The sequence below is a fragment of the Drosophila santomea genome, chromosome 3R (assembly GCF_016746245.2).
Source record: "Drosophila santomea strain STO CAGO 1482 chromosome 3R, Prin_Dsan_1.1, whole genome shotgun sequence".
Taxonomy (NCBI): Eukaryota; Metazoa; Arthropoda; class Insecta; order Diptera; family Drosophilidae; genus Drosophila; species Drosophila santomea.
The window spans coordinates 16,422,431-16,450,039 of NC_053019.2; the positions used below are offsets into that span (position 1 = coordinate 16,422,431).

Consider the following 27,609-nt stretch of genomic DNA (forward strand, 5'->3'; position numbering starts at 1 on the left):
GTTCGGCAAGCGGTGGCAAGCTGGAAAGATAAGGCCAGATAACGCCAGATAACGCTAGATAACACCAACCAATCCATATAATCGGACATAATCCCGAGTGCCGATCGAGAATTCTTGACGGGCGTGCGTGTGTGCGAGAGTGCGAGAGTGTGTGTGTGTCAGTCAAGTGTGTGTGCGTATTACAAGCATATGTATTAATCATTTAAGCAGTGACTTTAATGCTGTAATTTCGCCTGATTGATGGCTGGACATGACTCTGGGTCGCGTTTTCCGCGATGCCCGAATCTGAAATCCAGCGAGCTCCTCAGTCCGTCTGAACATGCTTGAATTGCCGCATTTAGTATCGAAGAAGTGTATTAGCAGAATGCTGCATTGCCGTAGTCGGGCAATTTATTGCCGTGCCCGCAACTGAGAATCTGAATCGCTGAAAAGAGGAAACAACCATCCACCCATCCATTCATTCATCCACACTCATCGCACCCATTTGGCTTCCTAATCATCCTTGTTCCAATGACAAATGCAATGCGGGCGATTGCTGCAATCGCAGCAGGAGTGGGTTCAGTGGCCGCCACGGTCGCAACCAGCACCACCAGTTCCATCAGCGGCGGCACCACCACCACCATCAACCCCAGTGGCAGCACCACCATCGGCGGGAATGGCACATCCAGTGGAAGCAGCGGATTCTCTACAAATTCCACGCTGCTGGACGCCGATCATCTGCCGCTGCAGCTCACGACCGCCAAGGTGGACCTGGACATTGAAATCGACATCCAACTGCTGACAAATGGCTATGATGGCACAACGGTGAGTTGCGGATGTGGAATGGAGAAGCGGGGACTGGGTCGATTGTATTTATGTGACTGCCAACGAGGCATTCATTGGGCTTTGGCTTTGGCTTTGGATGCGGCCTTAGCTTTGGCTTTATGTCCAATGTGGAGCTCGCAAAACGCGAGGAACACGGAAAAAAATATAAATATAATACTATTTCCTACACAAATATGTATAGCCATATAATAAACATATTATTATATGTCAAGCAATCAAATATTTGTGAACTACAATTTAAAACCCAATATTTGTTTTCCCTTAAATACTGGTGGCTTTTTCTATCTATTTCCACTAAGTACTTTCGCAGAAAGAACTATCTACACATTTTACGATTTTATTTTCAGTGTACCACTGAATCAGGTATCCAGCGCCACTATAATTTGCAATGCCTTTGTTTCCGATCGGGTGATGTAGGGTATTGGCCTTCATGAGCATTTCACTTTTATTACGTGCTGGCATATTTCCCAAACATTGTCGCAGAGTTTTCTGGGCGCTTCCGTGGTTTATGGGGCGTATACGCAATCCGCGGGCAGATTGCTTAATGAATTGTCAAGAGAAAGGGGTGCAAAAAGTTATCCAATGAGGGAAGTCTGGGTGATTATCACCCGATTATCACACACATCCCGCACGCCTTCATAATATTTAATACAAAGTTTAAATTATAACAAAATGTTGGCAGTTAGGAAAAGTTTTCTCCGTTGGCATTCCTTTTAATTTATATCACTTCTAGCCAACCAGCTGGTAAATGAACGAATGTGAGCCTCATTAGCAGCCGGCACATGGAGAAACTTTTGCTAGGATGCGAGTACACACCTCCATCGATGCATAATCCGGTTTTCAAAGGAACCCCGCCAAGGATGTATACCAAAACCAAAGTTTATCCCTTTTTTCACTCGTGTGTATTTCACTTTTCCCCCACATTTTTTTTTATTTTTGCTTTTTTTGGGAGAACGAGCAATTTACGTGCTTGGTGTGGCAGCAAAGTAAAGGATATGAGGCAACGCACGCAGACGACGATGACGATGACATAGATATAGATATAGATCTAAATACTTGTTGTGTGGAACGGCAAAGTTGTGCTCATCTGTTCGCACGTTTAACTTTCAATCGAATGTAAATAATGAGTATCACGTAAGCTGGGTGGAGCAAGGCCATTTATCGCAGGATCACGTTGTCATCATGTTTATGTGCCGCACATTTTCCACGTAAATAGATTTTCAACTAATTTACAAACTGTTGAGGGCGTATTTACTGCTCTGCTTTACCGAAAGCTAACTGGTTCAATTTTGGCTAATTGCCTGATGAAAAGTTCACATTTTTCCACTTACATGATGCACTTATATCGAGTGCACTTGTTTTTTTTATAGACCAGACAACTTGAGACCAGTCTCAATTGAAGAGAGCTAACTGCAGGTTGGCACTGACATTTGTGCCCATCATCTGTCAGCAGAAAAGTGTCTTTTTTCCTCCCGCTTTTCTTTTCTTTTCTTTTCTTTTCTCACACTTGCATACTGCATCACGCATACGCCGCGTTGTGCATTCTAATTGAATTATTAATTTGCACTCGACGAATCTTGGCATGCATAAAAAGCGGGTTTATGCTCGTACTTTTCATGAATAGTCCCCAGCTTCCAGTTCCCAGCTCCCAGTCCCCATCCGCCCTATCACCTCCTTTAATCCATTGTGATTTCGCGTTCTTGGATGGGATTCCGCATTTTCTAGTCGCGAGGCAAAAACTTCGGCTTGCCATTGTTCGCAGGCTTTGCATAGCAATAATAATAAAATATTAATAGACTTATTTGTTATTGCCGCTGCCATGTGGATTTTGCTTTCCATTCAGCAAATCGCCTCCTTTGTTATCCCAACGCACATGTATTCTTACACATATATATTATATATATCAGTATTTGAATTGAACCAGATCCTCTGGAATTTGCGCAAATTTCCGCCGGCAATTTATCCAAATCAGTGGGCAGCAAGTGGGAGGGGGCGTGGCACGATTGCTATCGATAGGCTTGCCAATTGAAATCACACTTATTTGGTATAATTGTAATTGTTTGCTTTTGGCGACTACACAATTTATTGCAGTGAAATTGTACGCTGTTTTCCAATAGCCCAAAGCCTTTTTGCAACATTTTCTTTTGTGGTTCATTTGGCTTGTATTTGGCTGAATGTGACACTAAAATAATATTATTAAGCTAAAAATAATGTATATAATTTACACTTTATTGAAATGCTTTTTAAATTACTTGAAGTGCTTAAGAATTATCGAATGATTAAAAGTAATTTCCCTTTTTGTTCCCAATTTTGTTTGCAATTTTTTTTGGGCCCAAACATAATGTTAATAGCGGTTTTAAAAAGCTTTTTAAATAACATTCCTACTTAGCTTTAGCTGTACTTCAAGTAATCGTTTTTGTCGTATTTATTTTATGTTTTGTAGAAACTTTGTTGCTAAAATATTATGCTTTAATTCCTTCTGACGTAGATATTTGAGGTATTCGGAACACAAATATTCCATTATTCTGGTAACTTTATTTTAAGCATAACATACATCTAAATTTGATGCTTACGCGCGGTAAATTTCAATTAGCTCATGGCTACATAAAACAAGGAGTCAGGGAAGTGTAGGAGTGTAGCAGTATAAATTTCACCAATTTCGCCTAATTAAATGTGTGTGACAGCTGGCTGCCATAATCACGGGGCTAGCCGCAATATAAATGAGCTGAATGCTGGCTTTCCCTACAGAATAGGGTCATGCATGTATACAATAAGGTACATACATATATGGAGACCGCATGGGAAACACACACATCACGGCAAATGAATGTGCATCCCGATCCCGATTCTGAAGCCACCATCACGGCCATTCCACATTAATCTTGGCCACAAGAGCCACAATGTGTTTGTCTAGGTGTTCCCATTTAATTGCACCCTCCACTCTTTTCCACAGTGACTTGCGTTTTTTGCTCTGTTTGCTGGTGGGTTTTGGAAAAGGAAAAGCAAATGAAAATAGCGAGTTATTCGTGATTTTTATGTTGTCTGCATTTCGCTTACCTCTTTCATTTTAGGGCCAGGTGAATGGGGCTAAGGATACACGATGAGCAGTCAGAGGGATTCAGAATTCAGTAAGCTCCAAAAGGTTCGCTGCTGATTGACCATAAACCCAGTTTTTATTTGCTGCTCTGTTAGCCCATGTGTGTGTGTCTTTGGGTCCATTTTATTTGTATGTTGCCCTTTTGCAGCCAGTTTTATGGAGCTCTTCTCCACGAGTTGAGCCCTTGCCATCAATGGTTCGCCAATGACACAAAAGTGCACAACGATTACTCGTGACAAGTCAATTTAATGGGGCCACGACCATATAAAATTCCTAGGGTCATGTCAATCATCCGCGCCGGGTGTTCAAGTTTGCCAGCCATTGCCAAAACACAATCAAGATAATCGACTACATTTTTATTGCTGGGAAATCTGAGCTTCCTAGCTGGGAGAATTTTTCCAAGCACTGGGAAAAACTGATGAACTACTACATAACTACTACATGACTTCAGGTAATGCACAGTAAAGTCATCGAAAAATGTATAAATTAAATATAAAATTTATGCTTCTAATTCAAGCATTTTTATACACAATTGTGTTTATTTTGTAACCCAATAGCCTAACGTATTAGTTTAAAGATTGTTTTGCGTGTAGTTGCTTTGGAAAAGAACAAGTAATTGAATTTTTCCCGATATGAAAGGATAAAATGAGACCATCTGCCATTGAGACCACTGTGCAAGTGTGTGGGAACTTGACACTTGGCTAAGAGAAATCCGTGAGATATGGTTCTCTCTCAGCCATTCTAGTCGCCATTTTTTCTTCTTTCAATTGAAACAAGTGCAGTTGCATTGATGTATCTGTATTTACACTCCACTGAGTGTGTGTGTGTGTGTAAGTGTCTGCAGTGGTGTTTGTGTGCAGACGACACTTGTGCGAGTTAACGGGATGTTTGTGTTAAGCACACAACTGAACGCCACTGACTGACATCGTTCACTTGCCAAGTTTTTCCCTTCGCTTCCATGGAAGATCCCAAAAGGAAAAATATCTATATATGCCAGTGGTAGAAGTATAAAATCGATGCTCTCACAAAAATAGGAGATGCGGATGAAAATGGCATGCAGAAGATTAAGTTCGATAGGTTGAGCGATGGGCGATGGGCGATGCAGATACTGCACTTACAATCAGCTCAAGGGCTCCCTTGCAACCGCTTACCCCTCCTGTGTTGCACATCAACGACCCTCCGCTTCATCTCCTGTTGCAGCTAATTATCCCGAAGTTGACAATACGCCCCGGGCAAATCAACATGGCAATCTGCTGAATAGCTGCCAAAACAAACAATCGCCGGTCCTCCGAAAATTGGCAGGCAATAGAGCAGCGATAAGGCAAACAATGCTGCAGCATTTGATTTACCTTCCAAGTGCCCAGGAACATTACCTCACACAATTTCCAATCGGAGCACAACAATCGGGCTTTGGTAATTATCATTGCTATTGAGTGCATTCGGAGGATGGACTTAATGTTTTAGCCTATTAAACAGCACTCTTGAGTTTTGCAAACAGCACTAAAGTTCGTCTATTAAGCAATCTTAAAGGGTATACTAAAGGAAACGATTAAAAACATTGATTTAAAATCCGAAAAAGGTTTTCTGCAAGAAGCAATTTAATTGATGCTCGAAAGTTGAGAGCCGTAAAAGTTTATTTAAATTGGTAAAATTGAAACTAAAATCTATATATGAAATTGCACAACTCTGGTCAGCTAGCTTATCGTCCTGCGGTAATTAACGGGTTTACGATCTCGAAAAAGCAATTAACTAAGAGTATTTTCCATGGATGCTTCGCATGCCCCAAATAAAATAAATTTTTAATAACAACTTGCCACAGCCGGGGGCAAAATGGGATGTGGTGTGTCCCAACTTCATGTCCATCTTGGGGTTATTTTAATTATTTATCCGTCGGCAAATTCGACAGGAGCGTGTCTGTGTCTGTGGCTGTCTTGTGGTCAAAGGTAGTGTAGTGTCTTTAGCACGTCCGAAAAATGCCAGCCAAACACTTGGTACAAGTGTGAAAACCTCGCTCGAGGGAGAATAAACTTGTTATCCATCATCGACGGTCGGAGGGGGAGGAATCTAATTAGTTCATTCATAATTGAGGACGCTGCTCATCTTGGCAGGCGCTCAACTGAAGGAGGAAAATCCCTACTTAATGTCACACACTTTTCCGCGCCATCAGGCGCTCATTTGCATTTAATGGCCATGCATACATAGATGCTGAGATGCTCAGATGCTGAGATGCTGAGATGCTTAGATGCTGAGGGCCTCAATTACGACAGTTTTGACAGCCAGACACATGTGTCTGCGAGAATTTCTCCCCTTTCTTTACTTTCGGCTTCGTTTAATTAAGCCGAAATTTCAACAAAGAGCCCAAACGCTCACGCACATCAGCATTCCCGTTGACAGCTGTCTGCAGGAGCAACTTTGAGTCCTGTACATCCTTGCAATCCTCGACGAGCATTGACAGTCCACACAATGGCCAACAGATGAGAGATAGCCGACTCTCGCATTGTCAGTGCAGTTAGCATCTGCTCAAGGGTTCCTTTGCCACATCACCTCCAGCATTTTCACATTGCATAACGAGGCAGCAAGTGTGTTTAGCTGAAGCGAAACTTTAAGTTCTGGAAGAAAGTTTACGAAAGCAAAGAACAAATATTTGTTGGGCGCATAAATCAGCTGTCTAGGCTCTAGAATTATCGCTTCTACGTGAGATTCTCAGCCCTGTGTGTGAAAGCCGTTCGTCCCACGACTTGCCAAGAGACGCCCACAGCATTTCTTGTTTATTGTTGGAATTTAAATATATGCTAAACAGCACGAAGCAGCGAATTTACTCGCTTTTGGCCACCCAACCAAATAGGGTTCAATGCGCCGCAAAAACCGTGGGCTTGCAAAGTTCAAAGTGCAGGAAAATTGAAAATGTATTAGGGCACTGAGCGAAAAAAAGAAAGAGAATTTAAAAAGACTTAGAGAATTTAAAAATGTAATCATCAATTCAGTCCTATGACTACTAGCCACCAATAAAATATATAGCAATTGAACATTCCTAAGCAATTTCTTTCAATGTAAGAATTGCACATTTTCTATGTGTTCGACAAGAAAATCTCATTATACATACAGAATTGCTCTTTGAACTGAATAGGAAACTGAGGCATAGCGGTTATGTTTTCCCCAGGTCCTTCAGCATTGTTAAGGAGTTTTCGGTCTAGTAATTGCACAGAACACTTAATTAACAACTATGCTGTGCCCCGGGTCATGTGGCACTGGCTCTGATGTTTGTTATCCTTGCAACTCATGTTGCCGTTGGCGGAAGTGCTCAAATGACACTGTAAAGTGTGGAATACTCGGCGAGTCCTTTGGTACCATTCGCTTATTATTCAGCCTGTCTGCTCGTCCTTTCCACTTGTAAATCACACTACTTCCGCCTATCCAGACGGCCAGACAAAGAACAGACAGTCGCATGGTGGGCAAAAATGCCACCTTTTCTCTTGTTGTCCTGCCAACAGGTTTTGTGCCTTATTATTGTACGGCCTCCAGGTGTTCTCCGCGTGTGTGTGTGTGTGTGGGTGTATGGGAGTGTGTGTGGGTGTGTTGACGTTTAATCAACGCATTGTGCCATTTAACTCTGCAAACAAAGGCAAAGCACCCAAGTGCGACTTTAGCTAGCCTGGTATTTCTCACGTCCCACCACCCACCACCCTTTTTCCTTCCCGGGAACGGAGGAGCAGAGGCAGAGGCTCCTTGTTGACTTATGGAGGCCTCCGGGGAACGGAAAGCGGACCACGAGCATTTGTTGTCCACTTTTATTGCCAATTAAATGCAGTAACTGGTGTCACAGTTGTTCCTTCTGTTTTCCTATCCTCTCCCAGCTGTTAAAATATCTTTTAGCCAACAGTTGGCAGATGCTTTGTTTAGCTTTTACTTTGCACGGTGAAAGCATCTAAATTTAAGCATATATCTTAGAGTGGAAAAATGGGACTTAAAGGGAAGGGCGGCATTTCTAAACTGTGGACAGTCAAATGTACACTCAAATTTCTTTAAGTTACAATTTTGTTGTTTAAATCCATTTATAAATCAAAATGTTACATGAATCAATAGGCTTTGGTTAATATATAATACAGAAATTGTGCAAATACAACTGGAGAATATGGAAAAGAGTCAGCATTAGTATTTAAAGTCATTTATGTGACAATGCAATTTCATTGAGCCACTTTCAATTCTTTAATAAAAGATGTTGGCAAGCTCTACCTTAAATTAAGTGAGAACGGGCATTTTTTATGGTACTCCGATGGTCTCCGATGGTGGATATCGCAGAGTCACGCTTCCACTTCCGGAGTGTTAACTGCTTTTTAATGATGCCTCCTCTGCCGCCAAAGAAACAGCGACATGAACATAAACATTAACATCAGTGTAATGTGTAATGTTCGGCTGCATTACTGAATCTGGGCGACAGCTGATGGTGAGTTTAATGAAAATTCACTTGACATGAGATGGCATTTCGTGTAAATTTTATAATCTTAAGTGTCTTTTATTGTCCAGCGCACTTCGCTCGTGATGTTCAGCTTCAATTAATTTTGTTTACTGTACACAAATGGTGCATTTCACGTGGCAATCCCTTTGACAACCCGTTCCTTGTGTACTTAAGTGCTTTACTCTTATAGGGCGAATCAATATAGTTTATGAATAAGTAAGCGCAGTGTAGTGCATTTATATTGCCGCCTGGGGCGCTTGTTGCTTTGGTCGAGTTAAATATTTACGCAATTTGAGTTATGTTCGAAGTGCCCATGGTAACCTTAATCTAAGCATGAATAAATTAAGTTTTGTAAAAGGTATATTGCGCATACGTCCCGTTGCTCAGCCCGTAAGTATGCCATATTTATGGCTTTCTACGACCGCATTTGAGCCGATTAAACTAAAGTTTCCATTTCAAACAATTAACAATTTGAAAGTAATTAAGCAGCTTACGCACAACACACACACACACACACACACGTGCAGCAAGAGCAAATTTAATTAAACAAAAAGTTCCGGGTCCAAGCTGCAAAAGTCTGAAAACGAACAAAATATATATGCGGCGTCGGCAGTTTTATGTTTGAATTAATTAATTGCATTTGTCAGCGGTTTCGGGTCTGCTTTTGAGCATTTTATTATGGCCTTAATTATGGTTATTTATTCCCGTGGCAATAACGCGCAAAGGATACCCAGCTGCAGGCACTTCGGATCCTTTGAATTTGGCGAATCCTTTTCTCCCTGCCAAAGTAATTGCACTGCGCTCGCCGTGTTGTGTAATTAATAAATTAATTTACAGGACTCAATTGTTCAATCGAGTAAATAGTTGGGGCCATCAAAAGCGAAGGCAACCGCCGGAATGCCAACATGTCTGGTTGCCCAAAAGCAAAAGAAACCACAAGACAAATTCCAACTCAAAGTTGCCACAAACAGATGGATACATAGACACACTCATACATGAATAGAGATATCTTGGGCAAAAACGTGGTGGGCGGCAAGGCGCTTAGTGAAACAAATTAATTTCACTACGGGCCTGGATATTTTCTGGAAATTTTGTCAATTTTAATTATGAATAATGCCACTTGGTGGGTAGCTTGGTGGGCTTCTTGAAGAGGATTGCCTCTTGCGGTCCTGCCACAGATGCCACAAATGATTGATAGTTATACCCGTTACTCGTAGAGTAAAAGGGTATACTAGATTCGTTGAAAAGTATGTAACAGGCAGAAGGAAGCGTTTCCGACCATATAAAGTATATATATTCTTGATCAGGATCAATAGCCGAGTCGATATGACCATGTCCGTCTGTCCGTCTGTCCGTCTGTCCGTCTGTCCGTCTGTCCGTCTGTCCGTCTGTCCGTCTGTCTGTCCGTCCGTATGAACGCTGAGATCTCAGGAACTACAAAAGCTAGAAAGTTGAGATTAAGCATGCAGACTCCAGAGACATAGACGCAGCGCAAGTTTGTCGATTCATGTTGCCACGCCCACTCTAACGCCCACAAACCGCCCAAAACTGCCACGCCCACACTTTTGAAAAATATTTTCATATTTTTTCATTTTTGTATTAGTTTTGTTATTTTCTATCGATTTACCAAAAAACTTTTTGCCACACCCACTCTAACGCCCACAAACCGCCCAAAGCTGCTACGCCCACACTGTTGGAAAATGTTTTGATATTTTTTCATTTTTGTGTTGGTTTTGTAAATTTCTATCGATTTGCCAAAAAACTTTCTGCCACGCCCACTATTACGCCTACAAACCGCCAAAAACTGTGTTTAAGACTCTCCTTCTCCCTTCCACTAGCTGAGTAACGGGTATCAGATAGTCGGGGAACTCGACTATAGCGTTCTCTCTTGTTTTTTTGTATGGCCAAGGCATGCGTGCCACAAACAGCCAGGATGACAACGGCGAAGGAAAATGAATGGAGCGAAGTTCAGGGAAAACTGAAGCAGATGCCAGCTAATTAAATTTGAAAATATTTCACAAATTTAATTAGTTTGTGTGCGGAGATCAAAGACATGTGGGAAAGTAGCAATTCAGCCACTTAACCAGGGGAAGAAACACGTAAAAGTTTTCAGGGATTAATATAAATAGTTTTTTAGTAAATTATGAAGTTGTAAAGTGGTACATTAAGCCATTAAATAAAAACTTTATTGTAAGCCATGCTCGATCTTAAGCTCGCACTACATATATGGTACCAACCCATATAACAACCCATTCGAAACTCGTTCCATTGCAGTTGACATCGTTCTACAATGAGAGCAGCTGGACAAATGCGTCTGAAATGGATACAATAGTTGGTGAGGAACCGGAGCCGCTGTCACTTGTGTCAATTGTAGTTGTTGGTAAAGTAAATGTCGTTGAATGTACAGCAAAAGCCACCCACCTACAGCACCGCCCCACCAACACTCGACCACTTTCATCGCTCTCACGGACACGGACACGGACATGGACATGGACATGGACACGACAATTATCTGTTAAATTGCTTGTTGCATGTGACACAAACACAAATACCACGCACACACTAACACTAACACGCACACGCACACCCATCCCTCGATGTTCGCCCGCCCACATAAGTATGCTATATCATATAGATACCCTTAGCTGCGATTATGGGTGTGATATTTGATTTGGACTCGCCGCAGGCATCTTCCTATCGGTGCTGATATTCCTCTCGGTGGCCGGCAACATCCTGGTGTGCCTGGCCATCTACACGGAGCGCAGTCTGCGCCGGATCGGCAATCTGTTCCTGGCCTCGTTGGCGATTGCGGATCTCTTCGTGGCCTCGCTGGTGATGACCTTCGCCGGTGTCAACGATTTGCTGGGTGAGTAGCGTATCCCTAATGCCAAGCGGTAGCTCCTCTGTCCTCAGACTGCGTAATGGAATATTGCAATTGAAATTCGCGTTAGCCCAGCAATGAAATTTATGCAAAATGCTGCAGGCGACTCCAGTGCTAACGAAAATAAAAAATGAAAATATGCGAATATGCGAATATGGGAACATGGGCAACCACGAGGGTGTTGCTCCACTCAACCATCCGCGCACCACTCGAGCCCATTTGACATGCCTGGCAGCGCTTAAAGCCGGATTTTATGTGGCTTTGTCAATGCCTTTTAAAGTGTCAGCTGCACAAGTCGACGCACGAGTTCCCCGACTTTTCCGAGTTTCCCGACCGGGCGTCCATTGTGATTGCACAAGACTTCCTCCTTTGCTCCTATGCTGTACACCAAAAACGAGGGCGGCCTTTGCATTTTTAAGCAAATAAACACTTGGCTTATGTCGGACTCCAGGCTCCAATAAGCCTTGTTTCATTTAAATTCCTTTGAAATATTTAAAACACTTCTGCCCAGAGACGTTTTAAAGTACAGCTTACGTGTTTCAATTAAAGTACACAACTTGAAGGAGCCTTTTGTGTTAAAAAAACTTGTGTTCCAGAGTTAAAGTATTAGTGCTAAAAGGATTTTAAATACATGTCTTAGATCAGTTGATTTTCTTTAAAATTGTTAATATATATATGTATAGGCTTTGATTATTCTAATACCAACTATAGGGATATTGTTAAAATTTCTATACTTTCATTTATTCAAACTACATCGCTGACCCTCGACAACCCATCGGTGGACGAATGGTTGGAGTCAGCGAAACAGGAATTTCATTTTATACCAGTTGTACATCTGGTGCCATGGCTAACATGCAGATGCCGAGTGCTACCACACATTTTGATTATTTTCCATTAGCCATTCCGAGTGCAGCCATGGCAGTCATTCCTTGAGTTATCCTGCCAGAGGATTCTTTCCCATTACGATACATTTCTCGGCATTGAGGCTGACAAAGTTTCGCTTAGCTGCAGTCTAGAATATGGAATGGCGCTATATGTGTGGCCCAGTTTCATATTCAAACAATTTGAGTGTCGTTTATGGGTGCATTTTATTAATTCGAGCTGCAGTGGAGATGGGAACATTGACTAAGTAAATAAGAGGAAAACTAGAGAGAACATTACAGTCAAGTTCCCCGACTATCAGATACCTTTTACTCAGCTAGTGAAAGTGCGAACGAAAACCTTCTGCTTGCTCAACTTTCTGGCTTCTATAGTTTCTACGATCGAAGCGTTTATACGGACGGATTTAATTCTGATTTAGAATATGTCTAGGGTCGGAAACGCTTCCTTCGACTAACTGGTATATCCTCTTATTCTACGAGTAACGGGTGTAATTAGGCGAGAGCCTTGCCATGCAAAACTTTTCAGCTGCCACTTGGGTAATTGGGGATCGAGGAGCCGGGCTAACAACGTGTTCCGGTTCAGGAAACATGCAGCTGACATCAATGTGTTGGGACGCGCTAGCACACGCGGCAAAAAAGTGGAAAATCATAAACAGCAAACAAAAGAAGAAAACTGCCAGCTTGTCATATGAGTCTGAAAATGTGAGCGGAATCCAAAGCGAAGCGATGCGGCGAAGTGAAGTTGGGAAAAAATGGAGATGAGTTGAGGTGACATGTGTCAGAATTGCCAAACTGTGCATGATAGAAAGGGGACTTTGGGCTATAGGATATTCAAAATACAGGAAATCTGGATATTAGTTTGCCCAAAAGTAGTGGCTTTATATAGAAGAAACTATTGAAATATAAATAATTTGTCTTCAAATAAGGTGCTCATAAATTGCCTCAGCTTCTGAAAACCCCTCGAAAAATACCCAAATACGCCACTGCAACCGCCTTCTTACCGCCGAGGGTGTGTGAAAATAATAAACGACTTTGGCACTTTGAGGGGACGAGTGCCGCGTAAGCGAGAGTGTGAAAAAATAAATAAAAACGCTCAGCTGCTCAAGACAAACAGAAGCCTGGGGTCCTGCGACACCCACACTCATGCACACACATCCACACACTCACACACCGAGTGGCACACACGTAGGCAAATTATTTTCGCCAAGGCAACATTTAGCACGCTCGAAGACAGGCAAATCAGCAAATAAACATGGTTCGCAATTGGACAAATTCAAACAACAACAGACCCGGCCAAATCCGACAGATGCTGCCAGCCCGAGGAATCGGAAAAACATATAGCATAAGGAATACTTTTTGGCCAAGAGCTATTCATATGCGTATGTGTGTGTGTATGCATATTGAAAGCGGCATAAAGTATTTGCTAACTTGAGTACAAGCTTCTGCTCTTCTTCGTACTGCCAGTATATTCCCTCCTAAAATAGGTTTTTTTCGATGCCATGGGCATTTCGGAAATGCTGAAGCTTGCTTAATTTTAAGCCAAGGGAAGTGGGGCTATGAATCACTCAAAGGTTTAGAAGTCTGAAGTGTAAATGTAGTATTTTCACTGTCTAATCAAAGCCTTGAACACAGCTCTTTAAACAATCCGATTCTCGTAGACATTAGTGCTTTCAAAATGTGCTTTCCAAAATGGTTTATTTAATTTATTTATTTAAGGTTAATTATATTTTTCTTAGAAAAGCCAGCTTTCCTCACAAAACTAGCTTAATTTTAAACTTTCTTTAATGACTTGCTACATTGCAGTAGATTTCCCTATAAATACCTCAATTGAAATCACTCAATTAAGCGTTGCCAACTGGAAGTCACTTCTGCAGACCGGCTTGGTCAGCTTTGATATCCTGATAGCCTTGTCTTTTGATATCCTGATGAATGAATGCTGAGCTGGGTCGCAGTTGCTTCGGCACTTCCTGTGGCATTTAAGAGCCATATCCTGCCGCACGCTTGATTAACTGGCATGAAAGCTGTAACGAGCATGATATGCATATTCTTATCGACCCATTCTTATTCTTATCAAACGACCCAAATCATCAGTTGAATGCCACAGCACGAATAAATACCCCTTATGTGGCAAATCTTTTACTGAATTCGTGTGTACAGCGGTGATGTTTGATCACCGCTCACCACTTTTCCAGGACTCAAAGGACATCCGTTTCTGGTCACGCACGGAACATCAATCGAGTAGGACGTAATTGCAACGCACTTTTGAAATTGGCAAGCGCCCGAAAAAATAAATTATTTGTTTTCACTTTTGGCCCGGCGAAATGAATTTTAAATAGCGAACGGCCCAAAAAGGAGACCCTCGTGAGTGGGTGTGAGTGTGGGTGTGTGTGTGTTTGTGTATGTGTACGGGAAAGGAAAGGGGAAGAGGAAGCACAGGAAACGGAAATGAATTTATGAAATCATTTAAACTCAATTTACGTCGTGAATAAATAAAACAAGAACCTGGCAACACTGGCGACACTGGTTGCCTTTGCACTTTCAGTTGCTTTTCCGCCTTTCCCGGCTGCATTTGTTATTACCGCCGTGCAAATGAAACAACTTTTTTGCCACCGTCCGGCCGCAACATGGCAATTTCCGCCACGTCCAGACAGAAAGTACTTATTAAGCATTTTAAACAAGCAATCAAACACTCGTTCAACCAGCCTCCCAACTTTTTTTTCTTGCAGGATATTGGATCTTTGGAGCGCAATTTTGTGATACTTGGGTGGCCTTTGATGTCATGTGCTCGACGGCGTCAATTCTGAACCTGTGCGCCATCTCGATGGACCGCTACATTCACATCAAGGATCCGCTCAGGTGAGTGATTGTCAGGATTGTGTCAAATACATAAAATATCCAATCCATAACTAATTGTCCGCACTGTCGGACTGTTTGACGGTTTGACGGTTTGACGACGATGTTACAGCGGAGCCACGTCCTCGAATCGATTCATTAATGTCAGGCCATTGCAGGTGCTTTGTATGCACGTTACTCATACGCCGCGTTGTCATGCCTGTCACGTTTTTGCTCTACTGCTGCGAGACCTTCTCATTTCCAGTGCTCGAGTTCTTTACGGCGAAAGGGGCTCATTAATCGAGGCTCATAATTGTTTCATTAGTAACAGATTTATGGCGCATTACGAGACTTTTTGCACTTCTCCGACGCGACTTCATCTTCAAGTTGTTGGCTAAGCACTTTAGGATCAGCGCTTCAGCTGTGGTTTTGTGGCAGCCAACAAAGTTCAGCCAAGTCATGCTCATTGGGTCTCTGGGTCAGGCCAACAAAGAGTATCAGAAGAAGTGTCATTACCAGCTGGTGAAAGTGGTGAAGTGGCAACTTGGGTTGTTTTATCCAGATTGTGGGGGTTACGCTTCAATAATGTTGTTTTATAAAATAGTGAAGACTCTTGGCAAAAGAACATGGAATGTTTAAGTACATAAACTGAATTCTTTTGTTCTTAGAATGTATCTATAAGTGGCTTACATATTACGAAAACCAGTTGATATACTGGCAAGTAATTTAACCTATGACCAACTTGATTCGATATCGCATTTATCACACCCTCTGCAGATGACTTCATCTGTCAGTGGACCGAATGCTGTCCAAATGCTCCATTATCGCAGTACAATCTACCTTGTATATCCGGCACGTTGCTCCAGCTGCGCCATCCCGGCAGGAAGCTCCAGAGGCAATCAAATTCTGCTGCCTCAGGTGCTGTGTGTGTCCTTGTGTACTCTCTCTCCTTGTGTCTGTGTACTGGGTGTCCTGTGGAGGGTGGGTATCTGTGTGCTTCCTCGACTGCGACAATGACAATGAGCTTGTCCTGCTGTCGTCGGTGCCTAAAACGCTGCCAGTCAGCCATGTTAGTCTGCTTTGTAGTCAGCAGTCAGCAGTTGAAATTGATTTCCAGTGGCGAGCAATTCTCACAAAAGCAGTCAGTCGAAAGTCAGCTCGGTAAACTTGAAACTAGTTTATCAAGCACACTCCCCAAGCCGCCAATCTCCACAGAAACCACTCCCCTACCTTTTTCGGGCTGGACCACAACAATTGTGTGTTAATTAAATTTTCAACAATGCCTCGGTGCCCAGAAGTGCAATCCTACAAATGTTCTTCGGCACACGAATATTACATTTGCGGCCAAGAACAAACGCACAAATTTATTATGTGTCAGCAGCCACAACTGAATTCCTTCATATTTGGCTTTTCGAGAGGGTAAACCATTGTCTGCACGCTGTTCTATTTCATTTCTCACATGTGCACTGCAAACAAATTGGTAGAGCATATATTGAAATCAAAAAACAATCCCATTTTGAAAGCATTAAAAGAAGTGTTTGATGTAGGTCGAATCATTTTTAAGAGTTATGTTGTTAAATGATAGTTTTCCTGTCGCCATATTATATTTGGAATAAAATTTCTTTTTTCGGTGCATAAGAGTTGTGTTAAAAATGACGTTGGTCAAGTCGCTGACACTCGCAAAACGGGGAGTTGGCTTAGGGCTAGAGAACCGACCAAATGATTGCAGAATGGATCCCTATTGGGGAAAAGGGATTGCTGGGCAGGGCAGAAAGGACCTGTGGGGGAACCATCGCAAATCGAGACAGTTGCCAGCCCTAACCCACAGCGCCATGTCATGAAAGAACCATAATAAATCCTTTGATGCTATTTTCAGCCAAAAGCCAAAAGTAGAAAAATATTTTCTCCACACCCCGCCACCCTTAGCTGTAGCTCCCCCTTCTCCTCTTGCTGTTGCTGTTGCTGTTGGTATTGGTGTGCTGCTTGCCACCTGGGGTAAGCTTATTCGCTTATGGAAAACGACACGACATTTGTGTGGGTGGGTGGGGGTGTGCGGTGTGCGGTGTGCGGCAGCAGCAGCTGGGCTCACCTGCTGAATTTTCCACCCAGCTTTCCCCATTTATCTGTGCATCTTTTGTGTAGCCGAGTTCACGTAACGAGTTGGCGAGCATATAACGCTTCATTGATGTGGCAAGTTGATGTCGAGGCGACCTGAAAATTCAGATTGCAAATTTTGTATGCCACGGCAAAAGGATTTAAATGAGCACGGCACGGGGTAGCAAAGTGGGATGGATTTTTGTGGGGTTAGTCTAGCAAATGACAGTTTTCATGGTACATTTTTCCTGATTTCGAATTCCGTTTGTCCTCTGGGGGCGGGAGAGCGGGGGAACTGGTGGGGAAATGCAGATAGATAGATGGAATTGAAAGTGAAATTAAGCACGGCGAGCAGATAGATTTCTCACTGGAGGAGAAAACTTCATGCTCGACATCGGATGGTTGATGAAGGGTGAACAACACAGAACGCTCGATTGATCTTGACGTATTGGGATTTGCTTGCATTGCAAACTCAAGCAAAAAGCCAAACACTCTTAACTTTATACAAATAATTGAATAAAGCATTAAAGTGTCTTATAAGATCATGATTTTATGAAAAGCTTATCTGTAAATCTAAGAGTTATTAATTAATCAGTTTTCCTCAAGTGCTTAAATGAATTTGAAGGAATTTCCCATGCCATTTACACAAGCCAACTGATAAATGTATCCTGTTCTCTAAATCGCGCCCTTCAATCGCCGACTTACGCCGCCTAATGTTGTCCGATATTAATTTAAGCCTTTGGGTTAATGACATTTGCATAGCCCCTCAGACTTTGTGCCCTGTGGCCAGGCCATTGCCAGGAAATTGAGTTTAGCCACCTGGACTCGTTTCCATTCGCACCTGGGGCAAATGGGCGGGCTCTGCAGTTTCCACCGCCCACTTAAACTGTTCAGGTGCCCGAGACATTTTGCACTTCAAATGTCAAGACGTCGCTCATACCCAACAGTCTCTTTGTGAACCCGAGTCTGAATCAGAATCTCAAGGTGCCGAGCAGAGGGCAGGGAAAATTGCATGGAAAACTCAGCGCAGCGCGCAGTTGCTAGCTTTTGTGTCTTGTGAGAAATGGTAACTGGGTTCCTTGGAATGTGCCTAGCATATATTTGTATATATATCTATGGCTATGCCGGTCCAACTCAAACTCTAGTTCTCCCGCTTTATGTAAATCTGATTTATTTGCATGTCAAAGTGGAGGCAGCAGCGCATTTTTTTTGCGCACCCCTCAACAAGGGACAAAGTTCACGCGAAGGCGTCTCATTAGGAGTCGAGAGCCACCACCCACTGGAAGGCAACCGGCTCCATCATCCAACACCCAGGAAAGGACCATTCATCTAGGAGCTGTCGCTCGAAGAGACAGGAGACAGAGGAAATCGCTGATTCAGCGTGTTTTCTTAGCGTTTTAGAATAATTGCAGGCGTTTAATTTAATTGCGCGCGCCTGGATTTTCCGAGCCGGGAAATTGGCAAAGACAATTTGGATAAAAAGCGCGTGCAAATTTAATTAGTAGCGAACAGACAAAGTGAAGATGAGGCGGCGCAACCCAAATATAACGCAAATGAGAAATTTTCTTATTTTATGTGACAAGTTGATGCCTCGGTGCTGCCGTTTTTGCCTTTTTTGGTATTTTGTTCGGCTTTTGGTTGGCACTGCCGTTGACTTTGGCGCCTGTCATCATCGTAACTGTCAGTCGCATATGTGAAATTCATTTTAAACTGCAATAAAAACGGAAAGAACAATGAAACTTTGCCGCAGGCAAGAAGGAGCTTTTGCGGGGGTTTTCGGTTTGGTAGCAGGAGGAGGAGGAGTTTTGAAGGGTATAAGGGTTTTTTTTTTTGGTTGCCCAACACCCGAAGGCACAATACTTAAACGCACACTGAAAAACCTGTTCCAGCTACAATGACGCACCTGGGAACTTTTTGTAATTGTATTTTCTCTCTTGTCCTGGTTGTGGTTGAGGAAATGTAATAGCGAACTATGGGGCTGGAACCAACAGGAAAAATTGAGAAATCATTGGGGACTCCTAGGGCGCTTTTATTGTAGGAGATTGAAAATTGATGGGGGGTTGATAAATCAATGATGCACAACAAGGCGAGTTACGTTTTATGCTGTATTTACTGGTTTTCGAATTTATGTTAACCCACTGGGAAGAGGTATTCAAAATACATTTCTAGTGCTATAACATTTTCCTTCAAAATGGTACAATTGAAGTGGTATAAATTACTAATAAGTATGCTAACTTGGCTTTAATTTTATATAGAAGCTTAGGTAATTTGGTTTATCCTTATATGGTAAGTCTTATCCTTAAATCCCCACTCACCTTTTGAACGTCTTGCATTAAGTATACTTTCGCTTTTAGCCTAAGTTACCAAAAAGCATGGCCACTTTCCTAACCTTTGGACCCACAGTGCACTGAGCACGTGCAAGCAATGACAGTTACAAAAACTGCTCATAAAGAGCCATCAAATTTCCCATGCCAAAACAAAAGCGGCCAAGCTGACAGGACGAGAGGGCAAAAAAAAAAATAAAAGAAGAAAGGAGAAAGGAGAAGGGGGGACTGGAACTATGCAAATGACGGCAGAAAACGCGGAGGTTGGAGAGGATCCTTTGCGGAAGGATCGTCGTGCGTGCCTTGCGGTAATTTCTTGAGTGCATGTGGGACAAACACAAAAGCCACCGCATGCCACGCAGGCAGTCAAGCCGGCAGCTTCGATGCTAGCGTTTAATGCAAATGTCCTTCGGCTGGAGCAGCCTGCTCCTGGCACCCACCCACATCCTCATCCTCATCCACATCCACATCCACATCCAGGCCCACTGCCATACCCACACATACAAATGTTCAGCCTGGAACACTCTCACACACGATTTCAATTAGCCTGGCCCATCGATGGCTGATTGGCTGCTCCACTTACCAACACAAGGCCAGAGCAAATCGTGTGTCACCTAATGGCTGCAGGCTTATGTGCATATATCAAAGCGTGTACCTCAGCCACTCAAAGACACTGAATTAGACCAGGTGAAAGGAAGAACGGGGGGCTCGGGCAATGTGGGTATGCTGGGTAGCTATGCTGCAATAGGTCCAAGAATCTATAAATAAATATATTTCAAGTTGAAGTCCACTTTTGTTTTGTAATTCCTAGGTCAGTTGTAGCAAAAGTGAGTTGCAGTACCAATCAGTCTTTATATTGTTAAATTACCTTCGCTAGGTAAATAATAGTTGTACCTACAATTCGCACCACGACTGTTCGCAGGTGAGTGGATCTGCGGTGCGGGAACTCAAGCTGCGGGCTTTCGTCACATGGAAATCAATTTTCGTGCCGAAAACGAAATTGAATTTGTATGTGAATACAATTACATAAACTTCCGTTTCCGCTCCGTCATCATCCTTGAGCATGAGTGTGTGTCTCTGTGTGTGAGTGTGAGTGTGTGTGTGTGTAAGTGCGTCCTTGTATTGAAATCGAATTATTCTGTTTGATTTCCTGCACAAGCCAAAACGATGCGGCATATGGCAACAGAAGCGGGGATCCTTGCCTTGTGAATTTTTGGCCGGGGTATTGGGTTTTTGGGTTTCGGGTTGTGGGTTTTGGTTTTTGCGTTCACTGCAGACTGCTCATTTCCTGCTGTAAAGGCGAAATCGATGTGCTTGAAACCATGAAAGCCGTCGAGGATGATTTGCATATGCCATTCGCCGCAATGCGTGTGCGGCTTGTCTTTGGGTTTTCGGCCGATTTGTCACCCCGACCAAGGCGAGTAATTAATGACATGCGGACTGACCTGCGGACTTAGCACCTGATCCGGTATCCTTGAACCCTGAATCCCAGTTCAGGACCTGGGTATCCCACTTTCCGGTGGGCCGAACCAACACTTGTCGCGCACACCCGAAAATGATGTTGCCTAATGGCTGCTGTCTGCTGGGCACTGAGGGATTGCCAGGGACATGCAAAGCCACAATCAGGACATCGCTACGTGGTCCATGTTCGTGTTGTCCGCGCCCCTGATTCCGCATGTGCAACGTGTTGCTCCAGCTTATGTACACTTAACCAATTTGCGAGAGGATGTAGTGCCGAAGTTTGAAATCATGAAATGGGGTTATCTGATAGCTTTGAATTAGAATTCCTGGCTTAAAACCCATTTTTTAGGTGATTAAAGGTATACATAAATCACATCAAATATGTATTAAATACCTATACCTTTTAAGTTTTTAGCATTTATTTCTAGCAACTGTTTTCTTCTTTTATATACATATTTTTTAATTAGGAAAACAGCGGTTTTGTTACAAAAACACTCACTCCGTAATAGAGTTACTGTTGCACAGCGGCTTTCCATCTGTAAACAGGATTTTTGAAATGGGGCTTAGTAGAGAAACTTTTCGATTAATTAAGCACGAGCTTTAAAGCGGCGAACTTTAAGCAAAACTTTTCCCGAGTGTGTCTGGTGGCGGTGTATGTTTACCCTTTGCCGCTGTTACCGCAAGGGCAAAAGGACAAAAAGGGATACGCCAGGAGCAGTTTGGGAACATATCAGTGAGCAGGAAGTTGGTATGGAGATGAGGCTGGAAGGGGCGGTGAGGAACAGCAGGCATGGCGCGTGTATTTCCGCTTCCTTTGCCGCAAATTGATGCAACCCTTTGCTCCTCTCTTGCAGATACGGCCGCTGGGTGACACGACGCGTGGCTGTCATTACCATCGCCGCCATTTGGCTGCTCGCCGCGTTTGTCTCCTTTGTGCCCATCTCGCTGGGCATCCATCGGCCCGACCAGCCGCTGATTTTCGAGGACAATGGCAAAAAGTATCCAACATGCGCCCTGGACCTCACGCCCACCTACGCCGTCGTGTCCAGCTGTATCAGTTTCTACTTTCCCTGCGTGGTCATGATTGGCATCTACTGTCGGTAAGTCAAAAAGTCAAAGAGCCACTATATCGCCGTATCGCTCTGAAATGGCCGGTTCCGCTGGCCAGATTGCGGAAAAAGTTGTGCGTGCATAAAACATAAAATGCATAAAGTAAGATATTGCCAGACGCCTTCAGCTGCAATTATGTAGATACAAATAGCCCAGGGTTTTGTGCAGAGCAACACAGAAACTTCCGCGGGCACACAAAAGTTTTGCCAAAATCTCTCTCCAAGTGAAAACAAAGCGGGAACTCAAATATTTTTATGAGCTGAAAATAAAAGTTGCGGAAATGAATGCATGCCATCCTATTCCCAGCCAAGTTTGTATACTCTTTTGAAAGGACACATGAAAATACAATATCCTTTTCTACTTATAAACGACATCTATGAACAACTTAAGAATTTAAAACGAAGCCATTTTTAAGTGTTCTGAGACCACTTCGTTCAGTTCTAAAAATAATATTAGTTATTATTATTATTTTTTGGTAGTATAGTTCTTAAATAAATGTAGACAACTATTTGTTTTAGAACCTGTTATTACGTACGTTGAATACCCTTTGCGAGGGAAAATAAAAGCGGCCAGCAAAGCAGAAAGGAAGTCGTGGCAGAAGCAGTAAAAAGTAAATAATAAAATGTTGTAAAAACTGACGAAGTTTTGCTGCTATCGCACTGCTGAATATATCAGAAAAATGCCGCAAGGTCCTGCGCCCCTGATGGCCTCCAGGCACGATAGAGAACTGGGGAGGCGGAAACTGAAACAGAAACTGAAACTGATTGTGGGCAAGGGGTTTTGGGTTGAACAAATAAGCGCACGCATTAGTGTCCGTCTAAGTAATCCCCAGGAGCTGGCAAAAGACTGGGGCGTGTGCGAAAGGACTAACCAAGGACACACTCACACCACTCACCACCACAGCAACGGTATAGCGATAGCTGCTCATCAACGTTTCGGCCAGCGGCACGTTGCCATTTTAGCTTAACGAGATTTGCAGCCATTGGCCGCATCCCAAATCCCTCTATCCTCTATCATCAAATGGATCCCCTGTTGGTTGGCATTGGAATTTTCTATCAAATTTCGGTTAAATTGCAGAATAAATATACTTTTATCGTCATAATTTGTGCCTGACATGGCCTGCTCTCGTCCAGTTATCCTTTTTATGCGACCAACGAGTAAACACTCACAGCAACAGACAGACACATATGCTTGTTTATTTGTGTATGCGGCATACTCGTATGTAGTGGAGCCAGTGGAGTGGGCGCGAAAGAGCTTAGAGAGCGACTCAAGTGGAAGATTGGATATGATAGTCAGACCTTGCGTATACGCAATGTGTTTCCTTTGGTTATTGATGTGTGCAGAGCCATTGTTGTCGGCATCCATTTAATTGACATGCCAAGCGACCCAAGTGAATAATTATCATATCAATTACCAGCAACTACCAGTAACTACATAGTCCGTAACCAGTGGCAAAATACGCAGAAATCGTGTCGAGGCAACAATCGAGACCAGTTGTTCATTAGGTGATAAATAATTAATAATATCATGCTTTCGCAAGAAACAACAATAAGCATTGATGTCTTCTCGATGTTACAAATCCAAATGCACAAAATGAATTGGCAGCTTCCATTGCTTCTTAGCCAAGTGATTCAAATTAGTTCGACATAAGCTTGAAAATAGTAGAGGAATGTAGTTGTAAGCACCAACAAAGATTAGAATATCAAGTTTTACTATATTACAATTTACTATTTAATATTACAATATATAATATTTACTATATAATATGGTATAACTAAAAACTTCCCTTTTACTTATATGCTCGCAGGCTATACTGCTATGCCCAGAAGCACGTGAAGTCCATCAAGGCGGTAACTCGACCAGGTGAGGTGGCCGAGAAGCAGCGGTACAAGAGCATCCGGCGCCCAAAGAACCAGCCCAAGAAGTTCAAGGTGCGCAACCTGCACACCCACAGTTCGCCATATCACGTATCCGACCACAAGGCGGCCGTCACGGTGGGCGTGATCATGGGCGTGTTCCTCATCTGCTGGGTGCCCTTCTTCTGCGTGAATATCACGGCCGCCTTCTGCAAGACCTGCATCGGTGGACAGACCTTCAAGATCCTCACCTGGCTGGGCTACTCGAACTCGGCCTTCAATCCGATCATCTACTCGATCTTCAACAAGGAGTTCCGCGACGCCTTCAAGCGCATCCTGACCATGCGCAATCCGTGGTGCTGTGCCCAGGATGTGGGCAACATTCATCCGCGGAACAGCGATCGCTTCATCACGGACTATGCCGCCAAGAATGTGGTGGTGATGAACTCGGGCCGCTCCAGCGCCGAACTGGAGCAGGTGTCTGCGATTTGACCAAAAGGCTGTCTGAATCTCACCGGCGGCGCAGCCACCTGGCTGCCCTGCGGATGCGGCGGTCTGCGCGTGGACGACGATGACGATGGAGCGCTGACCACGCGGTATGTTCCATGAGATTCGGTCACGGCGGCCACCGCCACCATTGTGGAGACCGTGGAGGCCGCGCAGATGGAGACGGAGCTGCTCTAGGCCGGCAAATGGGTTCCTAAAACCAACTCGATGTCTCACAGTTTAAACCGTAAGCAATCCCAGCCCTCTACCCCACTGATCCAGTGGATATGGAAACCTGTAAGTATTATCAGCGCGTCCCCGAGACTAAGCAATCAACTATGCGTATACTTAATCGCACTAGTATCTAGCCGTAAGTCCCACTAACCAAAAGGAATACAAATCAGAAAAACAAAATCGAAACCCAACCCGAAACGTGATTAGGTCTAAGATCTTCAACCCGGCACCTAAGAGAGCTTCTAGTTAAGTTTCTGTTTGGATATTCATGGCGGTTTGCCTCCCATGCAAATGCGATTATTATGGAGTGACACATGTCACTTGCCACATTTCCTACTCACTCACCCATCCAAACAAACAAACAAACACACACGCACACAACACCAAACCACACCGATGCAGATACATGGGGAAACAAAAACATGGGAAAGAAAACGCTGCATACATCGCGGCGCCCTCATATTCGAATTTCGAACAGCTCTACATTTGATTTATTGATGAGAATTTATGGCCATTGAACGAACAGGGCTGCCAGCTGCACTCGTAAATCATGCAAAATGATTATTGTTGTTATTATTATTACGGGAACAGAGCGAAAGCTGTAAAATTCCCGACCCTTGGCCTCAATGAATGTTATGTTTAGTTCGAGTGCCACGATGATAGCGCGTTTTTACGACCCAACTTTGCAGACTGATTTGAATTTATGCGTTGAAATCTGTTCCACAATGTTAATTAAGCCAACTGTGATTGACACCGGCACACAAACACATTAAGAGACGTTAACCCGAGAAGCCTTTTTGGGTACCGCAACCTGATCCTCCGATTACCTGATGATTTAATGAGTAGCACCTGCGAAAATACAGCTATCAGCCAGCGGAATAATTAGGATGTTGCCCCTGGCCCAATTTCGCTTTCCACTCGGGAAGACAAATGTAAACAGTTTGCTCTTCACGCCACGATGAGAAATTATGCCAGCACAGGGGAAAAATTATCCAATTTATTAGGTTTGGCCAAGAAAATGTATCAATCAATTTACCAGAAAAGAAGAAGAATGAAAGGATAATTTTGAAGAAATTTTTGGCTTTGGTAAATAATTTTATATTTTATTTCGGAATTGCTGACATATTAATACTATTGTAATCCCTATCAATGTTACTAGACGAAAAAGAAAGAGAGATTTTAACAAATATAAATGGTTGTGTGATCTAAATACAATTATAGTTAATTAATATATTTTTAAAAAGTGCTTGCAACATCCCGCTAATGTTTCTATCGGTGTAACACTGTTTCCTAGTTACTCTTACCCCTTTGCCACTCGAGTTTCAATTCCGGTTATTTGCGGATGCCGCAACTCTTGCCAGTGCCATTCCCTTCCGCTTTTGTTATTAATACAAAGTACTTATGCCGTCTGCCTCGGTTTCTCCTTTGGATTCAAGGCAATCCGCTTACAACTTTTCCACTCTTTGTTTATTCGATTCCCTTTCGCGCGCCTTCCATTTCGTGTTTATTTTGGCAGTTTATTAAAACTTTGGTGCTGCTTTCGTCATTTTAATTACAATACTCCGAACAAAAGCGAATCGGCATTTGTTATCGAAAGCCACGCCCCATTTGGACCGCCCACTGCCTGAAAAAATCGTCATTGCCGCAACTGGCACGCAATCAATTCAACTTCAACTCCATGAACTCCATCAACGATTTCGCACGTGTCGCAGGCTCGCAGTTGAGTAAGGGCTTGAAATTCGGGCACTGAGTGCTTTATGGCACACACGAAATGGCCATGCCCCAAAGCCCCTTCCCCTCCGCCCACACAGCTCACCGAATGGGGGGCCTGACCCACTTCCCACATTCCATTTGGGTTTATTTGGGGCGCAACCATTGACTTTGACTTTGGAATTTGTCGTGGCCTAAAACCCTCCAAAAAAATGGCATGATAAATGTGCGTGGCGCGGCCAAAAGCCTTAACCCATTACGTTTCAAATTTGCCTATATTCAATATTGATTGAATACATTTTCCATACCGGAGCAGTAATACGAAAAGTCTTAAAGGGATTCAGGCATGCACAAATGTGAAAGGGATATTGTACTTGTGCTAAAACAAGCAATCAAAATTTCGAAGTATGGAGTAGTTAATCTTTAAGACACTTATTTTTTGTCAACTTGTGTTTTTTGGCCACTTTTAGCATACGCCCATGGGTTAAGATTTAGGCCATAACTCTTTCGATACCGCTTTGCATAATTAAGATAATGCCCGGAAGCTTTTCTCTGCGATGCCTTCTCGTTGTAGAACTTCCCGCTAGAGCCACTTTGTTGCTTCTCTCACTTTATTCAACTTTCCCTAACATTGATTCACTTGCGACTTTCTCCTCTTTCCCTCGTCTTTGATTCTGGAAGCAATTTGGTGATTGTGACTACTGCTGCGTTTGAATCCTTTTGTCTCCCTATCATTGAAATCCTATTTCAAAGGCCATGACTTTTTTAGGGTTTCGCTTTTCGCGAGCTTTAATTGAAACATTTGACATCCTGAAGCTCGGTTTTCCCCCCCTAATTCTGCATTCGTTTTTCCAGCCTCTGGCTGTCTGCTTCTAATTGTATTAGCCAGATTCATGTTAGGAGTCTACGTGACCAGCATGGAGAAGTGGTATTATCTGCGTCGTGATTCTCGGAAAGAGGATCCCTGCCAGCCAAGCTGAACATGTCCTTTCATTAGCATAATCGGTATAAAAAAAACTCACTACACTAGTTGCACAGAAAACCCCATTTGCTTGAAAGTCTCGACTGCTTTTGTTGTACATTTGCTGCTTCAACAAATAGATTTCTCGTAATTGCTTTCGCAATTCAATAAAAGAAGAACATAAAAAACACCACCTACAGAGAAAATACAAATTTCTGTCAATAACGGCAACCAACAATTACATTTTTAACGCAAACAGCCACAATGAAAAACTTACTGTCTCGATTGAAAAATAACACAATTCAGCATAATGAAAATATGTGGCCACAATCGAATGATTAAGTAAATCTTTTCTCTTGAAATGAGTTAAGTTCTTTGAATTTTAACCAGGCTACCGAATT

The 27,609-nt window shown here is 43.0% G+C and overlaps 1 protein-coding gene across 2 annotated transcripts; it reads left to right on the forward strand.

Moving 5' to 3' along the window:
• LOC120451746 (dopamine receptor 1) lies at positions 1-25,425 on the forward strand. 2 transcript variants are annotated; one of them, XM_039635666.1, is made up of 6 exons: positions 1-804; positions 10,653-10,758; positions 11,065-11,244; positions 14,867-14,996; positions 21,706-21,951; positions 23,769-25,425. In XM_039635666.1, the coding sequence occupies exons 1-6, from the start codon at positions 511-513 to the stop codon at positions 24,307-24,309; spliced, it is 1,497 nt and encodes a 498-aa protein (XP_039491600.1). In that variant the 5' UTR covers positions 1-510; the 3' UTR covers positions 24,310-25,425. The 2 variants fall into 2 exon arrangements, with proteins under 2 accessions (XP_039491600.1, XP_039491601.1); XM_039635667.1 differs by having other exon boundaries at positions 10,653-10,713.
• The last annotated feature ends 2,184 nt before the right edge of the window (positions 25,426-27,609 follow it).

Coding starts and splice junctions, on each gene's coding strand:
- LOC120451746 (XM_039635666.1), top strand. CDS start 511: ATGACAAATGCAATGCGGGCGATTGCTGCAATCGCAGCAGGAGTGGGT. Junction 11,245..14,866: donor CGGTGTCAACGATTTGCTGG/GTGAGTAGCGTA, acceptor TTTTTCTTGCAG/GATATTGGATCTTTGGAGCG. Junction 21,952..23,768: donor ATGATTGGCATCTACTGTCG/GTAAGTCAAAAA, acceptor ATATGCTCGCAG/GCTATACTGCTATGCCCAGA.